This window comes from Cynocephalus volans, chromosome 11 (assembly GCF_027409185.1).
Source record: "Cynocephalus volans isolate mCynVol1 chromosome 11, mCynVol1.pri, whole genome shotgun sequence".
NCBI classification, from domain to species: Eukaryota; Metazoa; Chordata; class Mammalia; order Dermoptera; family Cynocephalidae; genus Cynocephalus; species Cynocephalus volans.
The window spans coordinates 98034070-98044908 of NC_084470.1; the positions used below are offsets into that span (position 1 = coordinate 98034070).

Here is a 10839-nt window from a genome sequence, read left to right on the forward strand (position 1 = left end):
ATCGGGTGACGTCAGGGGCCCGGCGTCGCGGTGGCGGGGCCGCCGGGCCGGAGAAGCCGCCTCCAGTTACCCAATTACCGACTGTCAATCCCGCCGCCCCTCCCCCCACCCTCCTGGGGGTGGCCCGGACCCCAGCCCTGCCCCTGCCCCGGACCCACCTGGGATCCCTCTGGGCTCCTACCCCGGGAACCGTGGGCCCAGCGAGGGAAAAGAGTCTGGAGGACGTCGGTGACTCCCCTATGACTGCGCACCTGTCTAGGGCCCCCCAAAAGTCTTTGTGTTGTCCCCCGTCCTCGGCCTTGGGATCCCTTCGAGCCTCCGTCTCCCCCGTCTACACAGTGTGAGGAAGCGAGGGGATTTGTGCGCCCGGCCCACTCGACCCCGAGAGCTGGATCTCTGGGCTGGAGCTGTGTGGGCAGCAGTTCCGGGTGACTTAGGGGACGGAGTCCCCAGACCATGCCCTCCGCGTGCCCAGGGGCCGCCTTGGGGACCCTCGGGAGGAAAAACTGCCTCCTCCTGCCCGGGGGCGTCTCCCTCGAGCCCGCGCCGGCGCCAGTCCGGGTCTGCACGGCCTTGCCCCAGGCAGTTTGGCCCGTTGGTCTGCGAAGGCCACGCCCGGGGAGGGGCGCCCCCTCCCCCCTCTGGAGTCGCCGGCCAGGCCACCTCCACCCGGTCAGGCACAAGCCTGAGCGGCCGCGTGTCCAAGGCCCAGGTGCACTCTAGGGCCCTGTGGCTCCTGCCCCTCTCGGCTCCTGCTGTCCAGAGGCCGCCCTCCGAGCTCTCCCCACCCCCCACCCCCTGCCCAGCCTGCGCCCGAGGTGGGGGAGGGACCGCTCTGGGTAGGTAGTTGGCCTCGGACTGACCGTGTTCAGTGGTAAAGGAGGTGGGGCTTCCTCCGAGAGAGTGCGGAGGCTGGGGTCCGGGGAGAAGACCCCAGAGGGTGCGCGCTCAGGCTCCTGGGGAGGAGGCTCCGGTTGGTGCCTAGTTGCTGGGAGGGGGGCCCAGAGGTCGGAGGGATCCGAGAGTGTCCGCAAGAGGGGTGCAGGGGTCGGCCTCCGCGATGAGGGTCCCTGGTGGGGGTGCGTTGGCCGCCGGGCAGCGGGAGGGCGCGGGGAGGGGACCCTCCGGCTGCGGGAGGCCGGCCCGCGGGTCAGTCCGGGAGTCCAGCGGCCCGGGGGTCGCGGGCGCGGCCAATGGGGACCGGAGGCTGGGCGGCGCGGCGCGCTGATTGGCTGGCGCGGGCTTCTTAGGCGTGCGCGGCCCCCGCTTCATGTCTGTGCAGGAGTCGGCAGCTGGCGCCAGCGCGGCCGGGGATGCCGAGGGGCCGGAGCCGGGCGGGCCCGAGGCCGAGGCGCGCGCTGCCCCCCGCCCCTGTCCCGTGAGTCCCCCCCCAGCCTCCGGACGAGCTGTCCCCGGGCCTGCCGCCCCCAGGGTTGCGCCGGCTCCCCCACTCTCTGCTGCCTCGTACCTCCCCTTCCCGCGGCGCTGCCTGCGTAAGTTTGGGGTGCGAAAGCCGGAGGGGGGCCAGGGGCGCGCCGGGCTTTGGGGGGTCTCGGCGGGGACCAGGCTGTGGGTGACTGCTTTGGGCTGCCTTGATGACAAGTCCTGACTGTGCCGCTTGGGAGCGCGCTCAGGGTGCTCTCGGCCCGTGGGGCCGCGTGCGCGCGCTCTGGGGGCTCGAGGCCAGTGTGTGTGTCCGGCGCCAAGCGTAGGTGTGTGCGTGTCGCGGGGGTCATGTGCCCCAGAAGGTGCCCGGGCTCCTGTCTCCAACTTTCAGTCTGTGTTCCTATGTTGGTGGGGGGTGGGGTGGGGGGAGGGACTCTAAGTGCCCAACTTAAGTGCCACTCCGCGCTTGTGCTCACTGTGTCAGGGCTCGTCCCCGCGTGTGGCCCCGCGTGCACCAGTGTGCTGCCCTGGGACCGAGTTCACCGTGTGAGTGTGCGTGGCCCAGCCTCCTCCCCCGCCTTCCTTTCGTTTTGAGCCTGGCACTCTCCTCCCACTGGGGACCTGTCCGCGGCAGAGCTCGGCGGGGGCTCCGTGGGGCGCGGGACGCCGCGTGGTGGGACTTGGGGTGCCGGGCGCTGGCGGCGCCCCTCACGGCCCCTTCCGTCGCGCAGGGCCGCCGCCGTCGCCGCCGCCCCGGTCCCGAGCCTCTGCCGCCCGCCATGGAGGTGGCGCCCGAGCAGCCGCGCTGGATGGCGCACCCCGCCGTGCTGAACGCTCAGCACCCCGACTCGCACCACCCGGGTCTGGCGCACAACTACATGGAGCCCGCGCAGCTGCTGCCTCCCGACGAGGTGGACGTCTTCTTCAACCACCTTGACTCGCAGGGCAACCCTTACTACGCCAACCCGGCCCACGCGCGGGCGCGCGTCTCCTACAGCCCCGCGCACGGTGAGCCCTGGGGCCGCGGTTGACGGCGACCGAGCAGAGGAGGGCCCAGCCCCCTGCCTCCCGGATGTGGGACCCGCAGGAGTCGGAGCAGCTGAGGAATCGGGGCGGGAAAGATGGGGGCAGCGGCCTCCTTGGGAGGTTCTGGTACCGCAGGGTTTATGCCCATTTCTAGCTGGCCTGTGAGGGTTCCCTCTAGGCTCTGTCCCATGGGGTTCCTTGGATGCCACTTGTCCTTCAGCTCCGGACTGACATTCCTGATAATACGGGTTGCACTGTTAGGTTTCTGGTTTTCTTTGGGAGGCAGCGGGAGGTGGTTCTGTGAGTTGGGATCCTGTGCGTCTGTGTCGGGGGTGCCGCTCCGCCCCTGTCCACCCTGATCCCCTCTCCTTCCGCCTGCAGCCCGCCTGACCGGAGGCCAGATGTGCCGGCCACACTTGCTGCACAGCCCGGGCTTGCCCTGGCTGGATGGGGGCAAAGCCGCCCTCTCCGCCGCCGCTGCTCACCACCACAACCCCTGGACCGTGAGCCCCTTCTCCAAGACGCCGCTGCACCCCTCGGCCGCCGGGGGCCCCGGAGGCCCTCTGTCCGTGTACCCCGGGGCTGGGGCTGGGAGCGGGGGAGGCAGCGGGAGCTCGGTGGCCTCCCTCACTCCCACTGCAGCCCACTCTGGCTCCCACCTCTTTGGCTTCCCACCCACGCCGCCCAAAGAAGTGTCTCCCGACCCCAGCACCGCCGGGGCCGCCTCCCCAGCCTCCTCTTCCGCAGGGGGTAGCACAGCCAGGGGGGACGACAAGGACGGCGTCAAATACCAGGTGTCACTGACAGAGAGCATGAAGATAGAAAGCGGCAGTCCCCTGCGCCCGGGCCTGGCGGCCATGGGCGCCCAGCCTGCCACACACCATCCCATCCCCACCTATCCCTCCTACGTGCCAGCAGCTGCGCACGACTACGGCAGCGGACTCTTCCACCCGGGAGGCTTCCTGGGTGGCCCGGCCTCCAGCTTCACCCCTAAGCAGCGCAGCAAGGCGCGCTCCTGCTCAGGTAAAGGCGGGTGCCAGGGACTTAGTGGCAGTGGGGACCGTGTGTGCCTTTGTGGGAGGGGGCTGTGATTTGGTAGGGTGGTCAATGTCAGTCTCCTGGATCTGAAAGTGATGCCTCTCTTTAATAGACCCAACAGAGGTTTGAGACCTCAGAGTGGGGGAGTTGGTACCCTAAAACTTTTGCTCTTTTCTTAATTGTTCCTGGTGGCCCCCAAAGTTCAGTTCCCTTCCCCATCCCTCACCAACCCCCTTTCAAGGTGGGCCAATGCCAGACCAGAACACAAAATGGGAGTCCCCCCCGCCCCTCTCTGAATCTTAAGTGAAAATTTAAGCAGCCTCATGACTTAGTGTGGGAGGGAATGCATCATGTAGGTGAGGAAAGCTGGTCTGTGCGTGCAAGTGTGTACGTGTGTCTGCCAGTGTGTGTGCGTGCTGCAGGCACACCAGAGGTTCCAGACCCGTAAGGAATCTGGTTCTCCAACTCAGTCAGTCCAATCTTGGGATTTCGATGGCTCCCTATCTCCTTGGGAAATTTCCCCCAAAGCTAAATTCCCAGGACCTGTTCCTGTTCCCTGCCCCCAGCGTGTCCTTCGTGCTCCCTGAAGGCTGGAGTGAGGGGAAGAAACCGCGGGTGCCCCAGGGGCGCCTTTGCCCGCAGTAGCTGGCTGGGGCCAAGCTGGGTTCGTCCAATAATCTGGGCGTAGAGCAGAAACCATGGCTAGCTCAGGGTTCCAGCTGTAGATGCCTCCGTCTTGATCCTTTTGAACCAGGGAGGGGAGAGATTTTTTAAACTTTTACTCCTGAGTCCAGGAACCACTCCTCTTGCTGGTATATATTGACAATTTAGTTTAAACTAAATCAGGAAGAGTTTCTTGGGTAACACGATGCCGCCAGCGCCAGTGCCCACCTCAGCCCAGGCTGGATCCCGGTTCTGCTCAGACCAGCCAGCTTGCCTTTTCTTAGTCGTTTCTCCCAAGTTTGTTTTGTATTTTATTTGAATTCCAGATGGCCTTTTAACCAAAAAGAAAAGAAAAAAAGAAAAAAAAAAAAAAAAAAAAAAACAACCAAAAACAAAAAACCAAGGCCACTTAGTCTAAAAATGAAAGGGCTTATTATTTATTTTAAAGAACAACTTTGATCCGCATACAGGACTAAATCCTAGGGCTTCAGTGGAAGGAGAGAAAAGTTGGGGAGACAGAAGGAAATGATCCTGGACTGAGAGCAGCAAAACAGAGTGGGTGCAGTGGATGCAGAACACGGGACAGACCCTTGGATTTGGCAGCGCAGTTGGGGAGCAGGGAGAGGGACAGCAGAACAAAGGGGGCACAGAATGGGGGCTATGTGGGAGGGAGAGTGGCGAGGCCTCCCGGGCCCAGCCAGGTCGAGCTGGGTGACTCCTGACACCACCCTGCCCTCGGCAAAGTTTTCTGTAAATACTCCTTCCTTGTCGCTCTCCTCCCCACCCCCTTCTTTTTCCTTTTTCCTCAGGAGGATTTGAAGTGAAGGATTTGGCTTTAAACGACTCTCTGCACCCCTCTCTTGGGGAAGACCTCCCCCCCGAGTCCCTCTTCCTACCAGGACTGGGGCTGAAAGTTGTCACCCCCTGATGCAGCCTGGCCAAGGCGGACCGTGTGCTGAGCGGCACTGGCACTGGCCTCTCGCCTGCCCTGCTCCCTCTTGTGAGCTTGTCAGATAACCAGGCCTCGTGTCTTTCCCTGTCCCCCTCCAGAAGGCCGGGAGTGTGTCAACTGTGGGGCCACAGCCACCCCTCTCTGGCGACGGGACGGCACTGGCCACTATCTGTGCAACGCCTGCGGGCTCTACCACAAGATGAACGGGCAGAACCGGCCGCTGATCAAGCCCAAGCGAAGGCTGGTAGGAGCGGGCGCCGGCGGGCGCGGCGTAGGCGGCTGGGGTGGGGGCCCACACTGCACAGGAGCTGGCAGTCCATTAAGCGAAAACACCCTTCAGATGCAGACTCTTCGCCCCTTGAACTCCTCTTTTATCGTTGGAGGCACTTGGGTATCAGTTTGGGTCGCCCTTCTTTCTGGCCAGATTTCCTTCTCTGCAGCCCACTGGGTACCCTCAGGATACCCTGCTCAGGGATCCCCGAAGTTGACTGTCTGGTGGCCCAGCTCCCATTCTCTGGCCTGTGTTTAACTCTTTTTAAAAATAGAGCCATGAAGTCCTTTTCCTTGTGGCTTGGTCTGGGCAGCCCTCCCTCACTTCCCAACGCACAATCCCCTCATGCTTATTTTAAATAAAACACACACTCACACCAGCCACCAAAAAAACCTGCCCTTTATTATTTTTCCATGGAGTCACCTATACTGTGTATTTTCATTTGAGTGATTTAAAAAAAATGCCCTTTCGGATCTCCTGCCGGAGTTTCCTATCCGGACATCTGCAGCCTGAAGATAAGGAAACTTCATGTATCTGTTTCCGGACTTTGCGAGTTTTTAGAGAGTCTCCTCGGCTCAGTCCTGCCTCTCGCTGGGCTGTTTTGAAATTTCTAATACCCTCCACTCTGCAAATAATGCGTAAAATGCTAAGAATAATAAATATATTTTTTTCAGGGTGAAGTGATTTACGAGGCTTAAATCGTTCTCCGCTTTGGGGGCCCTTTTTTTTGGTCCCCTGGAGAGGGGGGGCGGGTGGGGGTAGGGTGGAGGATACTGTGTTGGCCCCTGAGTCAGAATTCCAGCTTCAGGCTGCGTACTCACCCACCCCTTCCCTGCCCCCGCGGCTGCCGTCTCTCTGTCCCCTCTGTGACCAGGCCCCGCCTGGGGCCATTCCAGACTGGGCTGGCCGCAGCCTCCCCACCCCCCCACCCCCAGCCTGGTGGACGGCAGCCTGTGTTTCTCTGGGAATGTTCTGTTGCTGCGGGGCTGGTGCTGCAGGAGCTGGGAGGGGGATCTGCTTTCCCTGTAGAAACCCCCTCTCTACTCTCCCCCCGGGAGCTTTCAGCTCCTTTCTCCAGACCCCACCTCTGCCTGAGGGACTGGGATTTGGAGGCTGGGGGGAGGGTGGAGGGCTGGGGTACAGGGGCTGGATAGATGGAAAGGTTTTATATCTGCTGTCCAGTGTGGGAGCCCCTAGCCACGTGTGACCACTGATCACTTGAGATGTGGCTAGTGCAATCAAAAGAACCGAATCTTTAATTTTATTAAGTTGTAGTTAAATTTAATGTAAATAGCTGCATACCGCTAGTGGCTTTACACTCTCTGAACCTGGCATTTTTCATCCCCACCCCTTCCCTGCCCTGGCCTCTGGGACGCTGACTCACCCAGCATTATGGATTTTGAGGGGAGTCGTGTGGGAGGAGACAGGGAAACGGCTCCAGAGTCAGGGACTTGGGGGGGAGTGCTGAGCTCACTTGGCCTCAGGATGCCCAAGCTACTAAAGAGGACTTCTCAGGGCCTCAGTTTCCCCATTTGTAGAGTTAGGTTGCCTGGCGGTTGGGGGAGGTGGCTAGTTTTCCCTTCTAGCTTTCTCAATCCCATCCATTCTAAGATCAGGCTTCTGAGAGTTCTTTAAATTTCTGTGAATCTTAACTTGTTTAGTTCTCAAATTCTAAAATGCCATGGTTCTGAGAAGTCTTGATTCCCCTGTGAGATTTGCCAGTCCTTGAGTTGGAGGGGGCTGGGGGTGGCGAGGGTCAGGGAGGGAGGTTGAGGTAGGCGTGGGAGCCCAGCCTGCTGACGCTGCCCCTCCCGCCCTCCCAGTCGGCTGCCAGGAGAGCGGGCACCTGTTGTGCAAATTGTCAGACGACAACCACCACCTTATGGCGCCGAAACGCCAATGGGGACCCTGTTTGCAACGCCTGTGGCCTCTACTACAAGCTGCACAATGTGAGTAGCCCCGCCCTGGCCACCCCTGGGACCTCTGCTCTTTGTGCTGTGAGGAGAGCGGCCCCAGCACAACGTCCAGCTTGGCTTGGCTTGGGAAGCCACCGCCGCCTGCCGGGCCAGCCCCGAGTGCCAGAAGGGCTTCCCGTAAGAGGGGCGCCTCTGCTTAGGCGTGGAGCTGGCTGGGGCAGGGACCAGCAGGTCTAGGGAAGAGGTCAGACCCATACTATGAAAACTGCCCTTCCTGAAAGGTGACAGTGCTGTTGAGGGGACTGGGGTGGGCATTTGGAGATTGGGCTAAAGGCACAATTTCTGGCTTTCTGGGGTCCCCTAGGTCAGCCCTGCCTTTGCCCCACACTGAAGCCGGGGTGGGGATCTTGCTTGGGGAATTGAAATGGTCCCCCTGAAGGACTTGTGGCTGTCTCTAGGTTAATAGGCCACTGACCATGAAGAAGGAGGGGATCCAGACGCGGAACCGGAAGATGTCCAACAAGTCCAAGAAAAGCAAGAAGGGGGCAGAGTGCTTCGAGGAGCTGTCCAAGTGCATGCAGGAGAAATCGTCTCCCTTCAGCGCAGCCGCCCTGGCCGGACACATGGCACCTGTGGGCCACCTCCCGCCCTTCAGCCACTCGGGACACATCCTGCCCACCCCGACGCCTATTCACCCCTCCTCCAGCCTCTCCTTTGGCCACCCTCACCCATCCAGCATGGTGACTGCCATGGGTTAGGGACAGCCTCCTTCTGACAGATGGACGAGGAGGAGGGCAGCGGCAGAGCAAGGCTGGGCACTCCCAGGATGGGCGGGCCGACCCTTAGCAGCCCACCCTTCCCTGAAGACTGAGGCCACTCGTGCCAGCCCAGCCGGAGCCCAAAGCCACCTCTCCTCTGAGGTTCTGCATCAGCTGGCAGCAGTTACTGTGAATATTCTCATCTGGGCTGACAGGATGCCTCGTGCATGCTCCATGGCTGCCCAGGTGGGATTTCCTTCGTGGACAGTTGACTGGAGAGCAAAAAGGATGACTTTATGGCAAGAAGAGGAAGGGGCAGGGGACAGATGAAGGAAACCATTTTTAGAAGGAAAAAGGAATAGGCAAAAATAATTTATTTTGCTCTTGTTTCTAACAAGGACTTGGAGACTTGGAGGTCTGAGTTGTCCCAAGCTCTCCCCAATCTTCCTCGGGGCTAACTGTGGCTTGGCCCATCCGCTTGCCAGGGCTCTGGGGGGCAGATCTATGGGGACCTCAGCCTGCACCCCCTTCTCTGGTTTCCCTCCTGAAACAGCCAAACTCCAGGCTGGGCTGAGCCAAGGCCAGAGGGGCCGTCCAGGGAGGGTGCGCTGGTACTGGCCCTGGGGGCAGAGACAATCATGGGCCGTCCTGCGCAGGTTCCCAGGCCAGGGTTGGGTCACAGGAAGGAAACAGCGTTTTCTTGAAAGGGGAAATGTCTCCCAGATCGCTCCCTTGGCTTTGAGGCTGAAGCCGGTGTGACCCGTGTGCCCTTAATGGGCCCAAGCCGCAGCCTGTCTTCTCTGCCAGGTGGACCCTTGTAAATACACCCTTTTTCTGCTAACCCCGCAACTCTCTCCCCTCCCCTCCCACTCTGAGACAAAAGGAAAAATATTTAAAAAAAAAAAAAAAATGCATAAGCTTAACTCACTGACGAGTTGTTTCATCTTTAAATTCCTTTTGGGTCCAGTCAATTGTACGTTGCCACAGAAGCCCTGCTATGGAAAGGAATAAAACCTGCAAACTGAGGTTGGAGCTTCGTAACCTTTATTTTTGGATAAGTTCTTGGATCCCACAGCCCTAGAACAAAAGCTGGGGGTAGAGGAGGGACCTTTGCTGCTCTTGGTTTCCAAGGACTGGGTGGCATTTGCTGGCCTGGCAGGTGGTGAAGGCAGGAGTTGGGGGCTGGTCAGGACCAGAACTGAGGGAGAGGCCGCCTCCCTGCTGGGATCCCAGGTTCCGCTCTGCTGTGGCTGTCTGGATCCTTCCCAAGGTACAGCTGTACATAAAAGTGTCCCGGGCTTAGATTCCGTACGTGGTGGTGGTGGGGTGCAGCAGCTGGTTGGGGCCCCCCTGCCCAGGAAGAGGATTGTGCTGATGTAGTTGACCAAGTGCAATACGGCAGGCGATCGCTGCGGGGAGCACCACAGCCAGAGGTAACTTATTTTGTACTAGTATCCGCATAAGAAGAGTCAGCAGTATTTTCTGTTATGTTTTATTTGGCTTGTTTTATTTTGGGTTAGTGAACTAAGTTATTGTTAATTATGTACAACATTTATATATTGTCTGTAAAAATTGTATGCTATCCTCCTATTCCTTTAAAATGAATACTGTTAAGAATAATAAAATACTTTTTGTGAATGCCTCTGGCCTCTCTTGTGGGCTCCCGGGATTGCCGAGTCCTAGGTTTGAGTCTGTGGGGTCAGGTCTCATTGCTCCTGCTGCTCAGGGTGGTTTGGAGAGGAAGGGCTCCTGGAACAGGATGGGCCTTGTCTGGCCACTGACATCCTGATACTCCTTCCCTGAATTGCTTCTATCTGAATTTCTTCATTGCCTCCTCACCTGGGGTCCTAGTGGCTGGATGGATACTGGGGAGGCACAGGGAGGCTGTGGTTTCTCCAGCCTTTGGTCTTCACCCTGATCCTTTTCCTGAGGGCTCAACAACGTTCCCACTGGGACTTTTGCAAAACCCCAAAAGGACTGACCTCACCCCATTCCCCCATTCACTTCCTCCCAGGTGCTGATCAGCTCTGGTTTCTGAATTATCTGGTCATCAATATTCCTGTTCATTGACAAATCTGAGCACCAATGTCATCGGTCACTGTTATCTTTGATCAACAATGTTGGTCATCAGTGACAGCCACCATGACTGATATTCCTGATCAATGACATGTATGATCACCAGAACCTGCTGTCGGAGATGTCTGATTACTAATAACTGATCACCAACACTTAATCACTGATATTTCACCAATGCCTCTGCTCAATGACGTGTCTGATCACTGGCATCCACAAACTGTGATCACCAGTGTCTCCAGTGACTGTCTTTGCTCATCAATACTATGTCTGATCATGAATATCTCTTCTCACCAATGTTTCTGATTACCAATGTGTTATTACCAATGCACCCTGTCACTGATGTCCTAGGTCATCAGTAAGTACGATCACCAATGTCATTGATCAGTGTTTTTTTAAAATGATAGATCTGATCACTCACACGTGATCTCCAATATCTCCAATCATAATTTCTCATCACCAGTGTCTCTTTAACAATGTCCTTGGTCACTTGTTCCTGATCACCAATATGTGTAACCAGCAATGTGCCTGATAACCAATGTCCCTGATCATAGAATCCTCTCCCCATGAAATTTTCTATCAATATGCTCACCAGTGACTCTGATTATCGATATCCCTGATTGCTCAACTCTGATCACAAGATCTCTTATCACCAATGTCTCTGATGCCCTACATCACTGGTTGCTGAATCTGCTTCGAAGTCACTGATCACCAATGTCCCTGTTCTCCAAAGTCCCTTATACTCCTGATCACCTC

At 58.4% G+C, this 10839-nt stretch overlaps 1 protein-coding gene across 2 annotated transcripts; it reads left to right on the forward strand.

The window, feature by feature from the left end:
• The first annotated feature begins 2165 nt into the window (after positions 1-2165).
• GATA2 (GATA binding protein 2) lies at positions 2166-8010 on the forward strand. Of its 2 annotated transcripts, none has more exons than XM_063115059.1 (5): positions 2166-2394; positions 2794-3435; positions 5164-5309; positions 7160-7285; positions 7711-8010. In XM_063115059.1, exons 1-5 carry the CDS (start codon positions 2166-2168, stop codon positions 8008-8010), a joined length of 1443 nt encoding a protein of 480 aa, XP_062971129.1. The 2 variants fall into 2 exon arrangements, with proteins under 2 accessions (XP_062971129.1, XP_062971130.1); XM_063115060.1 differs by having other exon boundaries at positions 7202-7285.
• The last annotated feature ends 2829 nt before the right edge of the window (positions 8011-10839 follow it).

What these genes read in the sequence shown, in the direction of transcription:
- GATA2 (XM_063115059.1), top strand. Translation starts at nt 2,166, where the DNA reads ATGGAGGTGGCGCCCGAGCAGCCGCGCTGGATGGCGCACCCCGCCGTG. An exon ending in TCAAGCCCAAGCGAAGGCTG is followed by an intron (nt 5,310 to 7,159) that starts GTAGGAGCGGGC and finishes CCGCCCTCCCAG; the next exon opens with TCGGCTGCCAGGAGAGCGGG. An exon ending in TCTACTACAAGCTGCACAAT is followed by an intron (nt 7,286 to 7,710) that starts GTGAGTAGCCCC and finishes GGCTGTCTCTAG; the next exon opens with GTTAATAGGCCACTGACCAT.